This window comes from Podarcis bocagei (assembly GCF_964188305.1).
Source record: "Podarcis bocagei genome assembly, chromosome: 12".
Taxonomy (NCBI): Eukaryota; Metazoa; Chordata; class Lepidosauria; order Squamata; family Lacertidae; genus Podarcis; species Podarcis bocagei.
Window position 1 is genome coordinate 57213069 of NC_138137.1, and position 24792 is coordinate 57237860.

The following is a 24792-nucleotide window of genomic DNA, read 5'->3' on the forward strand; positions in this document are numbered from 1 at the left end:
TTGTTGTTGTTTAGTCGTTTAGTCGTGTCCGCCTCTTCGTGACCCCCTGGACCAGAGCATGCCAGGCACTCCTGTCTTTCACTGCCTCCCACAGTTTGGTCAAACTCACGCTGGTAGCTTCAAGAACACTATGCAACCATCACGTCCTCTGTCGTCCCCTTCTCCTTGTGCCCTCCATCTTTCCCAACATCAGGGTCTTTTCCAGGGAGTCTTCTCTTCTCATGAGGTGGCCAAAGTATTGGAGTCTCAGTTTCAGGATCTGTCCTTCCAGTGAGCACTCAGGGCTGATTTCCTTCAGAATGGAGAGGTTTGATCTTCTTGCAGTCCATGGGACTCTCCAGAGTCTCCTCCAGCACCAGAATTCAAAAGCATCCATTCTTCGGCGATCAACCTTCTTTATGGTCCAGCTCTCACTTCCATACATCACTACTGGGAAAACCGTAGCTTTAACTATACAGGCCTTTGTCGGCAAGGTGATGTCTCTGCTTTTTAAGCAATGTTCTTAAGGCCAGCAAAAGTTCTTGGTAGCCATTTGACACAGACCCGATTCATGCTCATCCTCTCCTCCCCACGCCCTGCTGAAATAATTTGGGCTGCTTTGCCCCTTTTCTCTCCAACCCACGGGCTGTCCTTCCCATAAGGGGCTGACCACAAGGGCACAGCGTATCCCGGCTTGCGGTCTCTGCTGCCTCGTCCACCGTGCCAGAGAAACCCAGGGGTGATTTATTATTCCGCCCTCCTGGATAAACACCTCGGGACCTTGTTTGCTTTTTTGCTTCCCGGCCAGAGCCGTTTGTGCAGATGGTTTCGATGTGCTCTTTTTGCATCGAGGCAGAGCTTGTGGCAAATGCAAACCTGGGGCAGAGAGGAAATACAAAGCAATTGAGCCAGGAGAATCCCACTTATTATCAAGGCTAGTTTAGATATTAGGAGTGATTTAAAAAATGATCAGAGCCCTGAAAGGTGGATCAGAGTGTCTATCTCAGGGACTGGGAACCTCAAGACCGGAGTCAGAATGTGGCCCTCCAAACCTGTTTACCTGGCCCTTGAGAATCTCCCCGAGCTGTGGTCTAAACCACAGAGCCTAGGGCTTCCTGATCGGAAGGTCGGTGGTTCGGATCCCCGCAATGGGGTCAGCTCCCGTTGCTTGGTCCCTGCTCCTGCCAAGCTAGCAGTTCAAAAGCACGCCAAAGCACAAGTAGATCAATAGGTACCACTCCGGCAGGAAGGTAAACGGTGTTTCCATGCACTGCTCTGGTTTGCCAGAAGTGGCTTAGTCATGCTGGCCACATGACCCGGAAAAACTGTCTGCAGACGAACGTCGGCTCCCTCGGCCAGTAAAGCGAGATGAACGCCGCAACCCCAGAGTCGTTCACAACTGGACTTAACTGTCAGGTGTCCTTTACCTTTACCCTTTGCACACCCTTTCTTGCTACACCCGTTTCCTTGCTGTGCTTCATAATTTCCTGGGGTGCTTTTGCCTGTTCACAATGTCCCTTTGTTTTTTGTTTGTTTGTTTTTCTATTTTTTTTTATTTTTTTTATGTGCGGACAAACAGACATAACATGCAGACATACATTATATAACAAATAAAAAGAAAAATAATTTAAAAAGAAACAGAATAGTAATAACAAAGGGGACCATAGCAAAAAAATAAAAACATTCCTCAAAAATACTCTAATGAACAATATATTTTAACCAAATTTCAAATCCATTTTCTTGACTTCTTCGTCCTCTATGCGAGTCTAATATTGACCATAATAATCAGCTTCCTTTTGTCTTTAAACATTAAAACATCAGTCATTAAAGACTTCCCTAAATGGGGCTGACTTCAGATGTCTTCTAAATGTTATATAGTTTTTTATCTCCTTGATATCTGATGGGAGGGTTTCCATAGGGTGCCACCACCAAGAAGGCCCTCTGCCTGGTTCCCTGTAACTTGGCTTCTCGCAGGGAGGGAACCACCAGAAGGCCCTTGGAGCTGGACCTCAGCGTCCGGGATGAACGATGGGGGTGGAGATGCTTCTTCTGGTATACAGGACCAAGGCCGTTTAGGGCAGGGGTCAGCAAATGTTTTCAGCAGGGGGCCGGTCCACTGTCTCTCAGACCCTGTGGGGGAGCCGGACTATATTTTTGGGGGGAAATGAACGAATTCCTATGCCCCACGAATAACCTAGAGATGCATTTTAAAATAAAGGACACCTTCGACTCATGTAAAAACACGCTGATTCCCGGGCCGGATTTAGAAGGTGATTGGGCCGGATCCAGCCCCCGGGCCTTGGTTTGCCTACCCATGCTTTAGCCTGATCCACACGGGTGCTTTTTGCATGCTCCTCGAGGTGACATGGATGATAGGAGAAATGGTTTTGTTTTGCACTCATCAGCAACTTGGGAGAAGCAATCATCTGAGAAAGCAAACCCCCACCTCAGCGCGGTGGCAAGGACCAGCAACGTTTGCCTCAGGAATCTCGTTCATCCAAACATCCCTTTCCCTTACAGCATCTCAAAGTGGGAAGGCGCGAAGGCTGCCAAGACCGCTGTACCCTGTGGGTAGCAGGAACCGGTCCCTTGGTGTTTGCCCAAGGCTGTTTGCAGCGATTCTGCTTCCCCTCAGGGTCTCTCGGGGCAATTCTCCTGCCTCATTTCCAGGCAGCTGGGAGTTACGGCTGAGAAATGAAACCAATCAGGCCTCTTGCCACCATGCCCAAGCGCAGCGTGTTTTCTTTGAACAGGGCATCCCGTGAGCAGACCGGATCTGGAACCAAATACCCCCAAATCCCTCGTGTAAAACAAAGACCTGAATGTGGGGCTGAGGCTCTGTCTGTTTTTCAGATGGGTAGGTCCTGTTCATCGCCAAACGTTCCTGCAATGCTTGGCTGATAGCGGAATTTCAGGGTGACTTCAGAAGTTCATAAATGGATGAAATATCCAAGGAATGTCAAAGTGCACAAACAAAGATATTTGATCGGGTTTGTGGAATTTCTCCAGGGTCACTTACTCTAGGAGCAAAACAGTTCCTCCTGGAACAGTCCTTGTTTCACCAGAACTGTGAAATTTCTCCTCCTAAGCTTGGTCACTTATCATGGACGATTCCTGGCTCTGTTTCCATTGCAGCCCTTCAACTATAGATTTCTTTGCTTTGCTTTTCCAGATGGGTTCTGCGTCCCCGAGTGGGACAACCTCATCTGCTGGCCCGAAGGTGCCCCGGGCAAGACAGTGGCCATGCCCTGCCCAGATTACATCTATGACTTCAACCACGAAGGTAAGGCCATTGTTTGGCCCAGTTTGATCAGCTGAGATCTTTCGGCAAGGAGGGCGGGCAGCGAGTAGGTAGCACGGCTGGACTTTGGTTTTCAGCAAACCTCTGGGTTTCTTCTCCTGAACTTCACCCTGGAGCACCTCAAAGGGCTGGTGCTCCTGTTAGAAAGAGGGCGCAATCTTTGCTCTCCAGTGTAGGGAAACGTTGCTATGAAGCATGGGTTGCGCCACGCTTCAGACCCTGGGGAGCTGGTTTAACATCTTCCAGAGAGGTCCAGACCTATCCTCACGCCTGCATTAACCCAAAAGCTCAGTTCAGTTCACCTGCAAAGGGGAATCTACCTAACTTCCACTTTTTGAAACCTAATGCCCAGCCCTTTTTTTGCAGTCCACGGTGCTCCCAATTTGCAGGGCTGTTCTCCAGCCAAGCGATGTGTGCTAAAAATGTACCTGTGCACAAAAATGCATTTATGAGCGGAAAAATTTTGCAGACACCTGCCTGCAGAAATAGGCGGAATAAGAAATTTGCGCTAAAATGCTGGGGAGAGTGTGCTAAAAATGTACCATACTTTTCACTCCATAACACACCAAGTTTTTAGAGGGGGAATGCAAGGACAAAAATATTCTTTAAAGGGAGCGCTTAGCAGAGCCTGTGTGCATCCCAGGCTCTGCTCAGCGCTCCCTTTCACGAGCCGCGTGGAGCGTGTGTGCGGCGCTTGCAGGCTTTTCCCCGAGGAGGGAGAAGGGCAGCCCGTCACTGATGGGTTGCCCTCCTTCCTCCTCGGGGAAAAGCCCCCAAGAGCTGTGCTCCCTTTAAAGAGCGTGTGGAGCGTGCGTGCTTTTGCGGGAGGTGAAGGCTCCCCGTGCGCAGTGCTCCCTCTCGCTGTTCTGGCTTCTGGCTTAGCTGCGCAGCCTGCATTCACTCCATAAGACACACATACATTTCCCCTTACTTTTTAGGAAGGAAAGGTGCGTCTTATACAGTGAAAAATATGGTATCTGTGCACAAAAATGCAAAAACCTGCCTGCAAAAATATGCAGAATAAGAGAAATTTGTGCTAAGATTCTGAGGAGGGTGTGTTAAAAATGTATCTCTGCACAAAAATGCATTTATTAGCGAAAAATAACGTGCAGAAATGCATTCGGGGGAAATGGCTTTTTGCAGAAACCTGCCTGCAAAAATATGCGGAATAAGAGAAATTTGTGCTAAGATGCTGAGGAGAGTGGGGAGAATCACAAATGGAGAACAGAAATAAAGACTGGAAAGCCGAGAAAGGGAGTAACGGAGATAGAGATTCGACCATCCCTAACTGCTGCCTCGCCTCGCCTGAACGCTCGCTTCTTCTCTTCCTTGCTAGGCCATGCCTATCGACGGTGTGACCTGAACGGGAGCTGGGCTCTGGTGCCCAGCAACAACCGCACTTGGGCCAACTACAGCGAGTGCGCCAAGTTCCTCACCATCAACACCACGGAAAGGGTGAGCTGGTTTCATTAACCCCACAAACAAACATTTCCATCACGTGGGGTTGCCTGCATTGCTTATTGTTGTTGTTTAGTTGTGTCCGACTCTTCGTGACTCCATGGACCAGAGCATGCCAGGCACTCCTGTCTTCCACTGCCTCCTGCAGTTTGGTCAAACTCATGCTGGTAGCTTCGAGAACACTGTCCAACCATCTCGTCCTCTGTCGTCCCCTTCTCCTTGTGCCCTCCATCTTTCCCAACATCAGGGTCTTTTCCAGGGAGTCTTTTCTTCTCATGAGGTGGCCAAAGTCTTGGAGCCTCAGCTTCAGGATCTGTCCTTCCAGTGAGCACTCAGGGCTGATTTCCTTCAGAATGGAGAGGTTTGATCTTCTTGCAGTCCATGGGACTCTCAAGAGCATTGCTTAATCAGACCTTAAAATCCTGGGCCTGTCACGTGCAGACCTCAGCTGCGGAACCAGTGCCGGATTTACGTATAAGCTAAACAAGCTATAGCTTAGGGCCCCACTCTCTTGGGGCCCCCCAAAAAAATTTAAAGGGGGAAAAACTGGATGTACATTTCCAAAATATAAGATAAAAAACAAATAAAATAAAACCTACAGACAGCAACAGTGTTTTAATAATAATAATAATAATAATAATAATAATAATAATAATAATAATAATAAATTATTTGTACCCCGCCCATCTGGCTGGCTTTCCCCAGCCACTCTGGGCAGCTTCCAACAAAGATTAAAAATGCATTAATACATTTTGTGTTGTGTCGGCTCCTGTGATGGAAGTCATGGGCCCCGCCTGCTAGCCTGCTCCCTCAAATATCACTGGTTTGCTCATTTCTATATATAGGGTGCCTACATTCTGCATGTGCAAATGGCTTGAGATACCTATGAGGTCCATAAATGACCATATAGGATATATTCAATGCAAAAAACAGCGACAATTTGTTGTTGATAAAGGACAGCCGGACATAGGAAAGGGCCCCATTACCTTCAGTAGTTTAGGGTCCCTCCAGGTCGCAGGGTGAGGGCTTCAATCTCCAGGTGGGGAAGAGGCCCTTTAGTAATAATAATAATAATAATAATAATAATAACAACAACAACAATAACAATAAATATTAAGAAGACGGTGCATGCAGCTTGCAAACTTCAGCCTGGAAAGAGCTGACTGCAAATAATAATGATGATGATGATGATAATAATAATAATAATAATAATAATAATAATAATAATAATAATAATAATAAAAAATAAATAATAATAAATAATAATAAATAATAATAAATAATAATAATAATAATAATTTTTTTAAAATAGCATGCCCTGCTCTGCTTCCCCCTGTCTGTCAGGGGCTGGACTAAGGAGGAATGGTGGGAGCTGCCTGCCGCCTCTCTCTGCACCTTCCCGAGAAAAGGAGAGCAGTATAGATTTAGAACAGTGGTTTGCAGAAGGGCACAGTTCAGAGGCTGCAAAGGAGAAAAGCTGGGAAATATTGGGATAGCAGCAGCAGGAAGGAGAAGCACCAGAGGAGAGACAGAGAGTAGACTCGGTGTCTCTTGAAAGCATTCCACACACACACACACACACACACACACACGGTCTCCCCAAACCAGGCGGGCTGTGAGAGTAGCAGAACATAAGTCTCAAAGACAGAAAGTGCTAACCATCCGGCGCAGGGATGGCGTAGATTAGGAGGGACTAAAGGGGTGGGACTTTAATTTGAGCAACGTCATTCCTAGGAGTGTCTCCACCCCCATCATTCAGCCCAGACACTGAGGTCCAGTTCAGAGGGTCTTCTGGTGGTTCCCTCCCTGTGAGAAGTGAGGCTACAGGGAAGGCTAGAGGGCCTTCTTGGTGGTGGCGCCTGCCCTGTGGAACACCCTCCCGTCAGATGTCAAAGAGATAAATAAATAACTATATGACTTTCAGAAGACATCTGAAGGCAGCTCTGTTTAAGGAAGTTTTTAATGTTGGATGTTTTATCACATTAATATTATTATTATTGTTATTATTCTGTTGGGAGCTGCCCAGAGTGGCTGGGGAATCCCAGCCAGATGGGCGGGGTATAAATGATAAATTATGATGATGATGATTAGAGAGAGAGACATTTCTTTGTCTCTCATTGTGATTATTGAATAAACTAATTGGTAAGAATGCTTTGGGGACGCGGGTGGCACTGTGGGTTAAACCACAGAGACTAGGACTTGCCGATCAGAATGTTGGCGGTTCAAATCCCCATGACGGGGTGAGCTCCTGTTGCTCGGTCCCTGCTCCTGCCAACCTAGCAGTTCGAAAGCATGTAAAAGTGCAAGTAGATAAATAGGTACTGCTCCAGTGGGAAGATAAACGGTGTTTCTGTGCGCAGCTCTGGTTCGCCAGAAGCGGCTTAGTCTTGCTGGCCACATGACCCGGAAGCTGTACGCCGGCTCCCTCAGCCAGTAAAGCGAGATGAGCGCCACAACCCGAGAGTCAGCCATGACTGGACCTAATGGTCAGGGGTCCCTTTACCTTTACCTTTATCTTTACTAATGCTTTAACCACTATTATTATCATATAGTGGAACCTCAGGTTTCGGACATAATCCGTGACAGAAGCACGTCCGCAACCTGCAGTGTTCACATCCTGAAGCGCCGCGTCTGCGCCGGCATGATTTGGCACTTCTGTGCATGCACACAGCGCAATTTAGCGCTTCTGCGCATGTGCGAGCAGTGAAACCCGGAAGTAACCCGTTCCGGTACTTCTGGGTTTCCCGTGGTCTGCAACCTGAAAACACGTAACCTGAAGCATCCGTAACATGAGGTATGACCATATATTTATTTATACCCCATCGTCTTCCCTGACAAGGACTCCAGGCAGCTTACAGATAAAACAGAAACAGCTAAAAACATAGCAGGGAGGAACAATCATTAACAAGCAATGAAACATTGGCAATCCCTCTCCGCAAGGAGCTCTGGGAATTGTTGCTCTTTGAGGGGCCTTCCACAAACTACAGCTCCCAGAATTCTTTGGGGCAAGCCAAGACTGTCTCAAGCTGCGTCATCGAGCTTCAAATATGTGGTCCATGAATGTGGCCTTTCAGGGAGCAAGGAGCAACAGGCTGGTGAAGCCGAGATACCTGAGTTCCCGGTGGGAACCCTGCGCATGGGGGAAAAAAGGCACCATTTCGCTGCGTCCATGCCCACCGGCTGAATTCAACCGCGGCTATTGCCTCTCGTGTTTATTTAGCTTCTGAATAGATTACGTTTGGCAAGCGCACATCTCCAGCGGTGAATACGGCCAGGAAAACATTCCCAGGTCCTGGGGATTCTGATGTAATAGGGCTGAGGTTTGCATTCCGGAGCAGCTCTCTCCAAAGGCAGATCGAAAACCAGAGATGTCATTTCAAAAGTTCTCAGGTTTCGCCTGCCTTACTTGCAAGGGGAAAGGGATGAGGGTTTTTTGCAGCGAGGAGAGGGAAAAGGCATAGCTGTCAACTGTCCCTTATTTGGCGGGAAAGTCCCTTATCCGAGCGCCGTGTCCCACTGCTGTCCCTTATTGATGATGTCCCTTAAATTTCCCGGGTTTCAAAGGAAGCAGCTCCTCTCCCTCCCTCCCTGCCGGCCAGGGAGGAGGGAGGCTCCAACTGTGTTGCTTGGCTGTGTTGCTCACCCAATAAGGAGTCTAAGAACGACTGGGGGGTGGAGCTTGCATGCCTTGTGCCAATCAAATCGGACATGTTCCCGGGGGACTCGCCTTTGCTCAGCGCTTCCCAGCGGAGAGGTGACGGTGGTTGCTGCATCCACTTTGCCGGGTTGCTGCGCTGTGGGAACCACCGCTTGAGGCTTCGTTTGGCTGCTGGCTGGGCTTTCTGCCTTTGGCTCGGAGGGGCTCAGAAGTTGAACATACCTTTGCTCTGAAGATCCCTTATTTTAGCTGCTGATCCCTTATTTTCGAGGCTGCTGGTCCCTTATTTTCAAATCTGTAAGTTGACAGCTATGGAAAAGGTCTCACAAAGGGTGGAAAGATCTAGGCTGAAGATCAGCCACGGGTTTTCTGAATGTCCTATTGGAGAAAGGGGTGCCATCGTTTGCTCATTTCTTTAAGGGGTTTATATACTTTTTTATGAATAAATATGTAAAACCAATAAAAACCATTTATGGGGGAAATAAAAAATATTTTTACAGGGCCCCAGTTCATAAAATCTCAAAGCATTCCCCAACATAAAAGCATGCAACAAAAACCAGAAAAAGCAATGAGATGAGAGTTTAAACCTGTTTTCAGTCTATCAAAATGTTAAATTATTTTTTTTAATTCATTTTAGAAAACCTTTATTTTCACACATCGACAAATATACATAACATATAATACAAAAGATGATACAAATGAATAAAAACAATAAAGTAAGAAAAGTTAGAAAAACAAACATAAACAAATACAATATATTACACTTACATAACAAATTAAAATATGTAACTTCCAATAATTCTCATTATACTACTTATGTTATCTGTATTCCTTGCACAGATTCATATTATTTTATTGTGTTTATAGATATATAATCCACTATTACATTTTGAATAATTCTTGGTTGTCAGTATCACTCTGTTTCTGCAAGTATCTTACTGTTCGTACAGTACATTTTCAATTAAATTATTGTTCCTAATTTTTTAATTAATGACAACTATCTTTTTCTGAAAGTTCTTTTCTTATGACCAAGCGGCGTGTAGACTTTATGAACTAAATCTATTCGTATAGTCTATTGGAAGCCGCCCAGAGTGGCTGGGGCAAGCCAGTCAGATGTGCTGGGTACACAAAAAACAAATTAATAATAATTAATAATAATAATATTATAAATGATAAATAAAAAGCAGATTTTGCTTAACTGTTGTGGGAAGAGGTATCCTTAACTGCCTGCATTGGTCTGGCAGAAAAAGAAAAGTTTTCAGCAGGCGTTTTTGAAAAGCTGGCCCACTGAATCTCTAGTAGCAGAGAGTTCCGCAGGACTTGGCTGATGACACGAAAGGCTCGGTTTCTCATTGTCAAATGAGCCTCGCAAACTCAGGGAATGACCAGCGATGCACCTTCAGATAATCTCAGTGATCAAGCTGGGATAGAAGGGTTCAGGCGAGCCCTGATATAATCTGGACCTAAGTTGTTCAGGACTCTGTAAATTAATATGTTGAGCCCCACAAAGATTTTATTGCAGTAATCCAGCCTTGAGGTTATCAGTGCATGGATTGCTATGCTCAGGCTACCCCTGTCCCTATTATATGACACGGTTCAGGGCAAAGCCTGCCCAAGCTGACTTAAGTCTCCAGACAATCTATTCATTGAGCATACATCTTTTATTACAGTGGTACCTTGGTTCTCAAACTTAATCCGTTCCGGAAGTCCGTTCCAAAACCAAAGCGTTCCAAAACCAAGTCGCGCTTTCCCATAGAAAGCAATGCGAAATGGATTAATCCGTTCCAGACTTTAAAAACAACCCCTAAAACAGCAATTTTAATATGCTTGTTACTATCTGACAAGACCATTGATCCATAAAATGAAAGCAATAATCAATGTACTGTACTATAAAATAAATAAGACAGTATTGCAGATGGTGTTTTTTAAAAAAAATTAAATTCTTACCTGCACTGATGATAGTCATTGCTTGGATGGGGGGGGGGGGCTTTTATCCATTTCCGCAGTCACACACTCAATCAATCAATCAGTAGCTGAACTGGGTTCCACACAGTCACAAAAACAAATCAACTGAAAAAGCCTCAAAAACAAAAACGCAAAATAAATAGCAAAAACAAAAACCGCCAAACTTAATCCACTCCGGAAGTCCGTTTGACTTCCAAAATGTTTGAAAACCAAGGCGCAACTTCTGATTGGTGCAGGCAACGCAAAAACCTTAGCCGACAGCCGCATCGGACGTTCGGCTTCCAAAAAATGTTCGAAAACCGTAACGCTGCTTCCGGGTTTTCGGCATTTGAGAACCAAGGTACCCCTGCATTTTCCTGAAGCTTATCAACAGAGCTCTGATTTGCTTGCAGAGAAGTTGTGCAACAATGAGGATTCATCTTGCATTCTCCCCGATTGGCTTCCGTGGTGTTTACACTTTCCCCCTGTTCATCATTTATTCATCCCACATTTTTCAATGCATCTCCCTGTCACATTCCTGACCGCAAAAAAGCCCACTGTTGTTCTTCAAGTGGGTAGGCCGGGCTGGAGCGGCAGACAGCTTTAATCCACGTTAATTGTGCCAACGTAAAGAGCTTTGAAACCCTTTCTGCAAAATACTCGACAGCCCAGAGGCAGTCTTTCAAGCAGCATTAAAACAATAGAAACCCACTTTTAAATACATCTCTCTCTCTCTCCACATAATTGATCTCAGCTGCTTAGGAAGACAATAACTGCAAAGTAGAATAAAAAGATCGGAAGTAAAGAAATCCAGTTACAAAACCGAAAATGGCAGCAGGTCAAAGCCCACTTTTAGTATAATACTGATGGGAAGAAACATGTTTTCAACGTTGGTTTCAATGGTGGCGAAAGTGGAACCTTGCATAATTCCTTTGGCGGAGAGTTCCAGAGATACGGGGCCACCACTGGATAGGCCTTGTCTCTTGTGTCCAACAGTCTGCTTCTTTCTAAAAACCTGTTTGATCAAATTGTTGTTGTTGCTGTTTAGTCATTTAGTCGTGTCCGACTCTTTGTGACCCCCTGGACCAGAGCATGCCAGGCACTCCTATCTTCCACTGCCTCCCGCAGTTTGGTCAAACTCATGCTGGTAGCTTCGAGAACACTGTCCCACCATCTCGTCCTCTGTCGTCCCCTTCTCCTTGTGCCCTCCATCTTTCCCAACATCAGGGTCTTTTCCAGGGAGTCTTCTCTTCTCATGAGTTGGCTAAAGTATTGGAGCCTCAGCTTCACGATCTGTCCTCCCAGTGAGCACTCAGGGCTGATTTCCTTCAGAATGGAGAGGTTTGATCTTCTTGCACCAATGGTCTGACTCTGTATAAAACAGCTCCCTGTGCTCCTTCACAGAGAAATAAAATTAACGACAGTTTCTCAATGCAATTCCCTTAACGTTCTCTTTCTCCCCTTACTTTGTGTTTGCTTCAGGAAGTCTTCGATCGCCTCTATTTGATTTATACTGTTGGCTATTCCATCTCGCTGGGGTCCCTAACCATCGCTGTCCTTATCCTAGGATACTTCAGGTAAGTAGCTGCAACTTCTTGTCTGCACTGCCATATGCAGTGTGTGCAACCAAACAATTAAATCCCTGTTGTTGCAAACAATTATCAGTGATATCCAAGGCAACACGATGACCACGTACAGCAATGCAATATCAGTATAAACTCTTTACAGTGGTGCCCTACAAGACGAATGCCTCGCAAGACGGAAAACCCGCTAGACGAAAGGGTTTTCCATTTTGGAGGTGCTTCGCAAAACGAATTTCCTATGGGCTTGCTTCGCAAGACGAAAATGGCTTGCGAGTTCCTGCGGGGGTTTTTTCCTTTCCCCCTCCCCTTTTTCCCAAGCCGCTAAGCCACTTATCAGCTGATCCTAAGCCGCTAAGCCGCTTAACAGCTGATCCGCTAAGCCACTTATCAGCTGATCCGCTAAACCGATTAACAGCTGATCCGCTAAGCCGCTTATCAGCTGATCCGCTAAGCCGCTAAGCCGCTTATCAGCTGATCCACTAAGCCGCTAATAGCGCTAATCCGCTAAGCCGCTAATGGGCTTGCTTCGCAAGACGAAAAAACCGCAAGACGAAAAGACTCGCGGAACGGATTCTTTTCGTCTTGCGAGGCACCACTGTACACAATTCATGCAGCCTACCTCCAGGTTAAACAAGCATTTTGTTCAGAATATAGGGATCATTGGTTCTTGCAACCACCGATAAAAACTTTGCCACTGCTAATGTTCTAGCGTTTGTCCTGTCTTCCAATAGGAACCTGACATAGTGAGCCTCTGATTTTCCTGGGAAAGGTACCAGCAAGGGTAATATCAGTCCTGGCTTGCTCATATTTTGCACAGTGCAACAAAATATGTTTTATGGAATCAATGTCTTGAGCACATGAGCAAAGTCTGTCCTGGTAGGGAACTCCTCTCAACCTACCATCCAACACTGCGGAAGGAAAGACATTTGGTCTGGCTTTGGTGAATAACCTTCGATAATTTAGTACTGTCAGGTTTTTAATGTAAGCATCCTCACAGCTGTCGTCGCATACATAAATAGTCTTTTCTGCTCTTTTGGTATCTCTTCACCTGTAATTCCTATTAAAAAGGCTTCTGGTTTTGTCACAAAAGTTACCTTAAACATTTTTCCCGTTATATATTGTTTCCTAGAATGCTTTTGTTATCTTGCACTTCCGCCACATATGGTAGAAAGTGCCTTCCTTTTCTTTACATTTCCAGCATATATTTGTAGCAGTTCTGTATATTGTTGCTAACCTAAGATATGCTCCTTCTCCCCACAACTCATCCCTCTTCTGCCTTCTGTTTCCCACGTCAGGCGCTTGCACTGCACAAGGAATTACATCCACATGCACCTGTTTGTCTCCTACATGCTGCGAGCCATCAGCATCTTCGTGAAGGACGCTGTCCTGTACTCCGGCTCGGCACTGGAGGAGATGGAGCGGATCTCGGAAGAGGACTTCAAGTCCATCACGGAGGCACCTCCAGCAGATAAGTCCCAGTTGGTGAGTATGAGCCCCGGGGCAGCAGCAACCCCTGGTACAACACTTCTACTGGATTCGACAATTAAAACAAGGGTGGGTTAGAAAACTGTTGGGCATCACAAAATCCCAGAAGAGGAGGGGAGAGACTTCATCAGGCAAGGCCTCCTTCCACCTGCCTTGCTCTACCCTCTAGTCTCTGCTTCTCAATGTGTATTGTATTGTATTGTTTTACGTACTGTGGCTTGCCATTGTTTTATTGATTATAGTTTAGAAATTATTTACTGGAACTGTTGAGTGGATTTCTGTTTTACTTTTATATGTTGATATTATTATTTTATACTACTCTAATAATGGTTGAATGTTACTTTTTGATGTAGGTTGCTTATTTTAAAGTTTTGTTTTATTATCACATTTTTGTATTGCATTAGATTGTTACGAGATGTACATTGTTTTGTTTCATCAGCTTGTAAACCGCCTAGATTATTGTAAGATAGAAGGACGGTATACAAATAAAGAAAATGATGATTATGACCATAAGAGCATCAGAATAGGTGGTTGTGTCAGTCCAGTGGCCCACATAGTCCAGAATCCTGTTCTCTTTTTTATTATTATTTGATTTCATAATTAACATTTACATTCAAATAGAAAACATATGCCTGTTGTCAAAGACGCCTGCTTCTTGGGAGAAAAGCAGTGACATACCTAGACAGCATCTTAAAAAGCAGAGACATCACCTTGCCAACAAAGGTCCATATAGTTAAAGCTATGGTTTTCCCAGTAGTGATGTATGGAAGTGAGAGCTGGACCATAAAGAAGGCTGATCGCCGAAGAATTGATGCTTTTGAATTCTGGTGCTGGAGGAGACTCTTGAGAGTTCCATGGACTGCAAGAAGATCAAACCTCTCCATTCTCAAGGAAATCAGCCCTGAGTGCTCACTGGAAGGACAAATTCTGAAGCTGAGGCTCCAATACTTTGGCCACCTCATGAGAAGAGAAGACTCCCTGGAAAAGACCCTGATGTTGGGAAAGATGGAGGGCACAAGGAGAAGGGGATGACGGAGGACAAGAAGATCATAGAATCATAGAATCATAGAATCATAGAGTTGGAAGAGACCACAAGGGCCATCGAGTCCAACCCCCTGCCAAGCAGGAAACACCATCAGAGCACTCCTGACATATGGTTGTCAAGCCTCTGCTTAAAGACCTCCAAAGTAGGAGACTCCACCACACTCCTTGGCAGCAAATTCCACTGTCGAACAGCTCTTACTGTCAGGAAGTTCTTCCTAATGTTTAGGTGGAATCTTCTTTCTTGTAGTTTGGATCCATTGCTCCGTGTCCGCTTCTCTGGAGCAGCAGAAAACAACCTTTCTCCCTCCTCTATGTGACATCCTTTTATATATTTGAACATGGCTATCATATCACCCCTTAACCTCCTCTTCTCCAGGCTAAACATGCCCAGCTCCCTTAGCCGTTCCTCATAAGGCATCATTTCCAGGCCTTTGACCATTTTGGTTGCCCTCCTCTGGACACGTTCCAGTTTGTCAGTGTCCTTCTTGAATTGTGGTGCCCAGAACTGGACACAGTACTCCAGGTGTGGTCTGACCAGAGCAGAATACAGTGGCACTATTACTTCCCTTGATCTAGATGCTATACTCCTATTGATGCAGCCCAGAATTGCATTGGCTTTTTTAGCTGCCGCGTCACACTGTTGGCTCATGTCAAGTTTGTGGTCAACCAAGACTCCTAGATCCTTTTCACATGTACTGCTCTCAAGCCAGGTGTCACCCATCTTGTATTTGTGCCTCTCATTTTTTTTGCCCAAGTGCAATACTTTACATTTCTCCCTGTTAAAATTCATCTTGTTTGTTTTGGCCCAGTTCTCTAATCTGTCAAGGTCGTTTTGAAGTGTGAGCCTGTCCTCTGGGGTGTTAGCCACCCCTCCCAGTTTGGTGTCATCTGCAAATTTGATCAGGATGCCCTTGAGTCCATCATCCAAGTCGTTGATAAAGATGTTAAATAAGACCGGGCCCAAGACAGAACCCTGTGGCACCCCACTAGTCACTCTTCTCCAGGATGAAGAGGAACCATTGATGAGCACCCTTTGGGTTCGGTCAGTCAGCCAGTTACAAATCCACTGAGTGGTAGCAGAGTCAAGACCGCATTTTACCAGCTTCTTTACAAGAATATCATGGGGCACCTTGTCAAATGCCTTACTGAAATCAAGGTAGGCTATATCCACTGAGTTCCCTTCATCTACCAGGCTTGTAATTCTGTCAAAAAATGAGATCAGGTTAGTCTGACATGACTTATTTTTCAGAAATCCATGCTGACTATTGGTGATCACAGCATTCCTTTCTAGGTGCTCACAGACTGTTTTCTTAATGATCTGCTCCAGAATCTTCCCTGCTATTGATGTCAGACTGACTGGGCGGTAATTATTTGGGTCCTCTCTTTTCCCCTTTTTGAAAATAGGGACAACATTTGCCCTCCTCCAGTCTGCCGGGACTTCGCCTGTTCTCCAGGATTTCTCGAAGATGACTGCCAGTGGTTCTGAGATCACATCTGCCAGTTCTTTTAATACTCTTGGATGCAGTTCATCTGGCCCTGGAGACTTGAATACATCTAAACTAGCCAAATATTCTTGTACTGTCTCCTTAGTTATTCTGGGCTGTGTTTCCTTTGCTGAATCATTTGCTCCAAATTCTTCAGGTCGGGCATTGTTTTCTTTATCGGAGAAGACTGAGGCAAAGAAGGCATTGAGGAGTTCAGCCCTTTCTGTGTCCCCTGTTGGGACAGTGGGACAGTGTTCTCGAAGCTACCAGCATGAGTTTGACCAAACTGCGGGAGGCAGTGGAAGACAGGAGTGCCTGGCGTGCTCTGGTCCAGGGGGTCACGAAGAGTCAGACACAACTAAACAACAACAACAACAAGTTAGGATGGCTATGCTCAGTCTCTATGGTCAGAGGGAACAAGGCATCTGATTATCAGCTGCTGGAAGCCAGAGGAGGGGAGAGGGCTCTTGGGAAAAGATATATAATGAATTGGAAAAAAATGTTTAAAATGACATTTGTAAAAAAAACAAAAAACAGAAGTATTTTTGTTAGGGATTGTAGAGGATAAGACCTGCCAAGAAAAACAAAGAATTTATTCATGTATGCTACAACAGCGGCAAGAGTCTTGATAGCACAAGGATGGAAGAACGAGGAAATCCCAATGAAAGAACAGGGGCAAGAAAAATTGATGAGCTACGTAGAATTGGACTGAATTGACATACAAATTGCGGGACAAGGACAACTGCGACTTTAAGGGAGAAATGGGAGCTTTTTCAACTCATCTAAAAAGACAACAAAATGAATTGGACTCCTTGGCAGGTTTTGAATAAACATATAACAAATTTATTAGTTGATAACGTGGTAGATAGATAATGTAAGGACATGTATAATTGTATAAGATGCAGAGAGTAATATGTGGTGAGAAATCAGAGTGAGGAGCTGAGCGAAGTCTCTGGGGGGGAGGGGAGGGTTTGAAGGGGGTGGGGAAAAGGGGAAAAATAATGAATATGATATGTTTTGATAATTTGTTATATGGAATTTGTTAATAAAAACCTTTTTTAAAAAAATAAAAAGGAGGGGATAGGGATCTTTGGCTTAAATTTCCCATAGGGATCTTGTTGATCACAGTGAGAACAGGATGCTGGAATAAATGGGCCATTGGCCTGATCCTGCAGGATCTTCCATGCTTATACAGGTGAAACTCAGAAAATTAGAATATCATGGAAAAGTTCATTTATTTCAGTAATTCAGCTTAAAAGGTGAAGCTAATATATGAGATAGACTCATGACATGCAAAGCGAGATATGCCAAGCCTTTATTTGTGATAATTGTGATGATCATGGCGTACAGCTGATGAACACCCCAATTTAACAATCTCAGAAAATTAGAATATTAAATGAAATCAGCAAAACAAGGACTGCAAATAGAGCAGTATTGGACCTCTGAGAAGTAGAAGCATGCATATGTACTCAGTACTTGGTTTGGGCCCCTTTTGCATCAATTACTGCCTCAATGTGGCGTGGCATGGATGCTATCAGCCTGTGGCACTGCTGAGGTGTTATGGAAGTCCAGGATGCTTCAATAGCAGCCTTCAGCTCTTCTGCATTGCTCGGTCTCATGTCTCTCATCTTTCTCTTGGCAATGCCCCATAGATTCTCTGTGGGGTTCAGGTCAGGCAAGTTTGCTGGCCAATCAAGCACAGTAATCCCATGGGCATTGAACCAGGTTGTGGTACTTTGGGTGGTGTGGGCAGGTGCCAAAGTCCTGCTGGAAAATGAAGTCAGCATCCCCATAAAGCTCGTCTGCGGAAGGAAGCATGAAGTGCTCCAAAATCTCCTGGTAGACACGGCTACGTTGACCCTGGACTTAATGAAGCACAGTGGACCAACACCAGCTGATGGCGTGGCTCCCCAAATCTCTTTTCTGATGAGAGCAGCTTTTGCATCTCATTTGCAAACCAAGGACCCAGAGTCTGGAGGAAGAATGGGGAGGCACACAATGCCAGATGCTTGAAGTCCAGTGTGAAGTTTCCACAGTCTGTGTTGAATTACTGAAATAAATGAACTTTTCCACGATATTCTAATTTTCTGAGTTTCACCTGTATTCCCAGTGGTTAATATCCCTTAGCCACTAGATGGCACCGCTCCCCATTCTAGAACACACACACACACACAGACACACAAACACACACATACATACACACAGACAAACAATCTCTCTCTCTCTCTCTCTCTCTCTCTCTCTCTCTCTCTCTCTCTCCCTGTCTTAAATCAAGCCCCAAAATCCTTTCTCTGCTTCCCTCATTCTTCTCTCATTTAATCCAAGGATCCATGTCTGGTGACATGTTATGAAATCTAACTGCTGCTCGTTCACTCCCCAAGGGGTGAGTGTCTTTGCAATCAAACATGCCACTGATATGGATCTGCATTCAAATCACTGACAACGTTAAAAATAAAACCCAAACGGTCTGCAACAATTCCAGTCGGCCTTGACTGCTGACGTAACAAGAGCCCTGCAGCTGGGACAGGCCAAAGGTGTCTAGGCCAGGATCCTGTTCCCACATGACTCTTCTGGGAAGTCAACTGGTCTTCAGAGCCATTGCTTTCTCCAACTGTGGACACAACAGCTTCTTCTTCTTCTTCTTCTTCTTCTTCTTCTTCTTCTTCTTCTTCTTCTTCTTCTTCTTCTTCTGCGATCCCTCGTAGCCGAGTAAGATTGTCTTCCATAAACACGGTTTTAACAATGAGTCCGTAAGTGACTGTGGAGGACAATTCTGGATCCACACGTCCTTCCACAGTGGGGACATAGGTTTCCGGGCAGGAGTTGATCACGGCGAGGGTTTGCCAAGCGTGCCTTCCTCTTAGCATGTTTCTCCCTTGTGTCCTGAGTTCGAGTGTCTTCAAAGCCCATGACACCTTTGGTAAAGGCTGTTCTCCAACTGGAGCGCTCACAGGCCAGTGTTTCCCAGTTGTCACTGTTTATACTACTTTTCTTTTCTTTTTAGAATTGCCTAGAGACAACAGCATAGCCGTCGTGGCTAGTAGCCATCTTTCATGAATTTGTCTCTCTTGAAGCCATCCAAGTTGGTGACCATCAGTGCCTCCTGTGGGAGGCATGTAGTTTAGCTATGTGCTTTGTCATGGTGGCACTGTAGTCTAAACCACTGAGCCTCTTGGGCTTGCTGATCAGAAGGTCGGCAGTTCGAATCCCCACGATGGGGTGAGCTCCCGTTGCTCGGTCCCTGCTCCTGCCAACCTAGCAGTTCGAAAGCACACCAGTGAAAGTAGATAAATAGGTACCGCTCCAGCGGGAAGGTAAACGGCATTTCCGTGTGCTTAGTCATGCTGGCCACATGACCCGGAGGCTGTACGCTGGCTCCCTCGGCCAATAAAGCAAGATGAACGCCACAACCCCAGAATTGGCCACGACTGGACCTAATGGTCAGGGGTCCCTTACCCCTTTTTTTACCTTTGCCAGGGCTATTTTTCAGCCCAAAGCAGATCTATTTTTCTAGAAAAAGAGGTGCCAGAACTCACCCTGAACACCTCCTATCATGGCAATGGAGAAGTACCAGAATCTACCTGGGAGGTGCCAGAACAGAGTTCCAGCTGGGGGAAAAAGCACCGGCTGAAGCAAAAGAACGATAATAAACAGTAGCGACTCCTGAATTGAATTTTAAAAACTTAAAACTCGAAACCTGGTCATAAATATAAGCACCAATTCTGAGAATTGGCCATATTTTTACTGCTACTTGTAGCACAATACTACTCTTAATGTCATATTTTATAAATTGCTTCCTGGTCACTGACCGTATTAAAGATATTTGGTTGTTGTTTTTTTTGCACTGGCTGAAGCTCACCAAAACTCACTCCCTGCACCTCCCAGTTGGGCACCATAGCCATTCTTAAGAGAACAAGGGAGGTGTTCATGGTGAGAAAAATAGTGGTAAAAAAAAAAATAGTTCTATGCTTCTCAATGAAGTACTTCCTGTTATCTGTCCTGGATCTTCCAACAGGAAGATGAGAGATCCCTCTCCTGGGTGCATCTTAGCATATGGTTACCGGCGACACTTTTTTCTTTTTTTTTAAGCTGAGTAGCAACAGGGAGTCAGTAGTGGGGGGGGGGATGAGGCAAAAGACCCTGGGCCCAAGCAGACATGCAGATTGTATAAAGGTGCAAAGCCCTTCTTTCACACCCTGTGAAACATAAATGCGCAGAGTTTTTTTAAAAAAACTGGGCAACTCCTGAGCCTCCCCCGATCAGTCAAAGCAAAGGAGGAAGGGGGCAGGAGATCTGTACCACCGGACACCCCCAGTTCCCCTTCAGCAGTGGTGGCAGCAGCGGCAGTCAGCAGCCTGGGGTCAGCGCTGTTGGCTCCGGCTGGCTTCAGGAGCTGCTTGCTGCTGTGGTGCCCACCATTTTTCCTTGCCAGAAGTCCCCATATGATGTGTTGCGCACAAGACACATCATATGGGGACTTCCGGTGAGGAAAAATGGCGGGCGCCATGGCAGCGAGCAGCTCCTGAAGCCGGCCAGAGCCAACAGCGCTACCAGGCTGACTCCGGGCTGCTGAGGCTGCCCCTGCCACGTTTCCCGGGGACAGATTTACAAATCTGGGGACATTCCGGGGATGGAATTTTTCCGGGGACCAGGGACGTCTGGTAACTCTACCTTAGCAGTCAGGGGGATGGTAGTGGGGATGAACAGCAGTTTCCTCAATGGCCTTGATGATGATGCCAGTGGTGAGGTCTTATCGAACCCAACTCTGTATAGAATAAAAGTATAATGCACACCAAATGTCCCACAGCAATTCGTATCATGCCTCAAAATAATATCGGCACAAAGCATAGGCGTACAGTCACAAGGAACTTGAAAAAAATATGTACATGGTCTTGCAATTTGTTATTCAATATAACCAAGATTGAGAGTTCAAGCTTGTAGAAAATCTTGTAGATAAAGACTGTGTACACAAAGGACTCCAGCCAGCAATGAGAGGTCCATTTAAGGTCTTCATTTCATATGCCTTCTTCAGGTCGGTCCAGATATATTATAAATGTCAAGTTCGTTTTCATAATTGGACCAGCTCCTAGTATAATGTTAGTGGTGAGGTTGGGTCTTGCCAAGAAGATTGTGGCCGTTCTAAGTGCTCTGCTATATTAACCCCCTTTCCCTCCTCCTTTCCCTTTCTCTGATCTCTCTCAGGTGGGTTGCAAGGTAGCAGTTACCTTATTCCTTTACTTCCTGGCCACCAACTACTACTGGATCCTGGTGGAAGGCCTTTACCTTCACAGCCTCATCTTCATGGCCTTCTTCTCGGAGAAGAAGTACCTTTGGGGATTCACGTTATTTGGCTGGGGTGAGTCTTGCCTCCCGTCTGCCTTACTCAAGTGCTCAGAGTTTCCTGGGTGGTTTGAGAGATTACCTGGTCGAGGCGATAGATGTTTGTATAGCAATGTGGATATGAGAAAATGGACTTTTAGTAATGTTGGGAGATGATTTGAGAAAAAGAAATTGGTAGTTCTTTTCCCTAGGAGAGGACAGCAGATGAGCCCTGGGTTTCTATGAGTAAGAGATGATATTTTGTTTAGTAATTATCCTTCCTCTTTTCACTTGTGTGAGAATGCAGGTACCTATTTCAGCAGAGAAAAAGCACACCTGTGCACAGGTTTTCTCTAGAAGCTGTTTGGGACAAGGTTGCGTAATCTTCCAGAACAATTATGATATCTAAAGATGCCTAGGCAAACTTGGGTTGCTTTCTCCCTTTTTATGTTTCCCTCTGAACAAAGAAATCATGCTCAGACTTTTATCTAAACAAGAAAATACAGTGGTACGTCCGGTTGAGCATGGGATCCATTCCAGAGCTCTGGTCGGATCCTGAGGAATTCACAACCAGGTGTGCCTGTTCTGCACATGCGCACAGTGCAGTAGAGCTCTTCTGCGCATGCACACAAGCGTAACCCAAAGGATACGCAACCAGAGGTGTACGTATCCAGAGGTACCACTGTATAAGGTTTACTCACATTAAAAGTCTTGTCAGGCTTCAACAGGTGCAGGGATGAAAATCAGGCAGGCAATAATTCTTAAAAGTTAGAAAAGTTCATGGTCCAGTTCAAAATGGAGTGTTCTGTTGGGAGGAGAGCTCCATTGCAGGTAAGACACAGAGTGTGTAATAACAGAAAAAAGAAGATTAAGTTTTTATTTTTCCCCTTCCTGCCACACAAGTTTAGGAAATATGGCATCATAGAGTCCCCTGTTTGTGACTATCTATCAACTATGCATTTGTGATTTGCTGCAGATCCCCCTCACATTTCCAGGACCTTTATGAGAATGAAATAAAAATGGATCTGCTCTGAGTTGGGCTAACATGGGATTCAACCCCAATACGTATTTCTGAATACCTTAGAAGCTGCGCTAAGGGAGTCCACCTATCGCTAACTGTGATCACTCCATGTTATCAGAATGTCTGTAAGTTTCTGAGGTGATGTGGAGCTGAACAACAGGGAAGCCATTTTTCAACAGTGGCAACAAACCCTCAGGAACATATTGTAATGGAAACACAATTGTGTTTGGAGGGGCAACTTTGTTTGGTCTTAATAGCTAAAACAGGATAGCAACGGGTAGATGTTTCATCGATAACTTTTGATGTCTTGTGGCTACCACGGCATACCTATCTGCTTGGACGGAGGCTAGAAAACAACATTTTGGGTTTAGAATATAGTCAGTAAACGAGACGGGTGTTTGCTGGGGCGTGGAATGGGGTCTCCAAGGGTACGTTGCTTGCTTTGGGGGGAAACTGGTGAAGCCTTCAAAAAAGCAAGCTCCATCTGCATGTATTCCTCCCTTCTCCACTTGTATATTTTCAAATATAACGTGTCCCGAGGAGGGCAACCAAAATGGTCAAAGGCCTGGAAACGATGCCTTATGAGGAACAGCTAAGGGAGCTGGGCATGTTTAGCCTGGAGAAGAGGAGGTTAAGGGGTGATATGATAGCCATGTTCAAATATAGAAAAGGATGTCACATAGAGGAGGGAGAAAGGTTGTTTTCTGCTGCTCCAGAGAAGCGGACACGGAGCAATGGATCCAACCTACAAGAAAGAAGATTCCACCTAAACATTAGGAAGAACTTCCTGACAGTAAGAGCTGTTCGACAGTGGAATTTGCTGCCAAGGAGTGTGGTGGAGTCTCCTCCTTTGGAGGTCTTTAAGCAGAGGCTTGACAACCATATGTCAGGAGTGCTCTGATGGTGTTTCCTGCTTGGCAGGGGGTTGGACTCGATGGCCCTTGTGGTCTCTTCCAACTCTATGATTCTATGATTCTAAATAAATACATGTGGCAAAAAGTAAAAACAGTAAGAACACACCAGTCTCTTGTCCCAAGCAAGCTGAACTGGGCTATATCCCTGCAATGTCCTTCAGCTCAGGGCATCAGGCAGGTACAAAATTTAAGAATGGGGCCTGCCTCTGTCCAGAGAGCGTAAGACAAGGTTGAGGAGAGAGCCAGGCTGCCATTTTGAAACCACAATAGCCGATGTCCCTTGTTCTCCTGGGTTTGTCAACGTCACAAGGCAGGCTCACCTCAGCCGGATTGTGGGGTCCTGGGGCAGCCCCTCATCCTGCTTTCTCCCACCCATTCCCTTTCCCCTCTTCCTTCCGCTCACGTCAAGGGGGGGGGGCAAGGTCTATTTGAAGTAAGCAGGGGCTGCCTCGGGTACGTCGACGCCTGGAAGAACGGCAACCTGCAATTTTCAGAGGAAGTGGAGCTGCTGTTGAAAACAGGATGTGGTGATGAAGTGTGCGCAGTTCATTAGCTGGAGCTGTTCTGTTTCCATGGAGTGGCCCTTCAGGGAAGGGAAGGAAGGTTTTCGAAATAGCATAAGCTCATCAAGTGCAAGGAGGGTGCGTGGCCACGATAGCGGCCGACTCAGAGGGCTTAAAAGAGGATTAGACAAATTCGTGGGGGAGAAGGTGTCAGTGGCTGCCAGCCAGGGTGACTATGTCTGACTCCACAGTAGCAGACCCTCCAGGTGTCCCTATTTTCCAGGGAGAGTCCTGGATTTACAGAAGCCATCCTGGTTTCTGATTTGATAGTGGAATGCCACACTTTTCCTTAGGATGTCCCTGTTTTCATTGAAGAAATATTGGAGGGAATGGAATAGGATGTCTCTTTTTTCATTGGAGAAATATTGGAGGGCATGGATAGGACGTCCCTGTTTCATTGAAGAAATATTGGAGGGCATGGATAGGACGTCCCTGTTTCATTGAAGAAATATTGGAGGGCATGGATAGGCCGTCCCTGTTTCATTGAAGAAATATTGGAGGGCATGGATAGGACGTCCCTGTTTCATTGAAGAAATATTGGAGGGTATGGATAGGACGTCCCTGTTTCATTGAAGAAATATTGGAGGGTATGGATAGGACGTCCCTGTTTCATTGAAGAAATATTGGAGGGCATGGATAGGACGTCCCTGTTTCATTGAAGAAATGTTGGAGGGCATGGATAGGACGTCCCTGTTTCATTGAAGAAATATTGGAGGGCATGGATAGGACGTCCCTGTTTCATTGAAGAAATATTGGAGGGCATGGATAGGACGTCCCTGTTTCATTGAAGAAATATTGGAGGGCATGGATAGGACGTCCCTGTTTCATTGAAGAAATATTGGAGGGCATGGATAGGACGTCCCTGTTTCATTGGAGAAATATTGGAGGGCATGGATAGGACGTCCCTGTTTCATTGAAGAAATGTTGGAGGGCATGGATAGGACGTCCCTGTTTCATTGAAGAAATATTGGAGGGTATGGATAGGACGTCCCTGTTTCATTGAAGAAATATTGGAGGGTATGGATAGGACGTCCCTGTT

General features: G+C 45.6%; 1 protein-coding gene and 1 long non-coding RNA gene across 2 annotated transcripts in view; one reads left to right on the forward strand and one right to left on the reverse strand.

The window, feature by feature from the left end:
- Window positions 1–24792, reverse strand: part of LOC308569732 — a 317777-nt gene that overhangs the window by 114503 nt on the left and 178482 nt on the right. The gene's annotated exons all lie outside the window — the stretch shown is intronic.
- Window positions 1–24792, forward strand: part of PTH1R (parathyroid hormone 1 receptor) — a 137688-nt gene that overhangs the window by 94474 nt on the left and 18422 nt on the right. The window contains exons 3-7 of the mRNA XM_081163728.1: window positions 3152–3262; window positions 4617–4735; window positions 11823–11917; window positions 13219–13405; window positions 21139–21292. Coding sequence (XP_081019854.1) covers window positions 3152–3262; window positions 4617–4735; window positions 11823–11917; window positions 13219–13405; window positions 21139–21292 — 666 coding nt within the window. The remainder of the gene's footprint in view (window positions 1–3151; window positions 3263–4616; window positions 4736–11822; window positions 11918–13218; window positions 13406–21138; window positions 21293–24792) is intronic.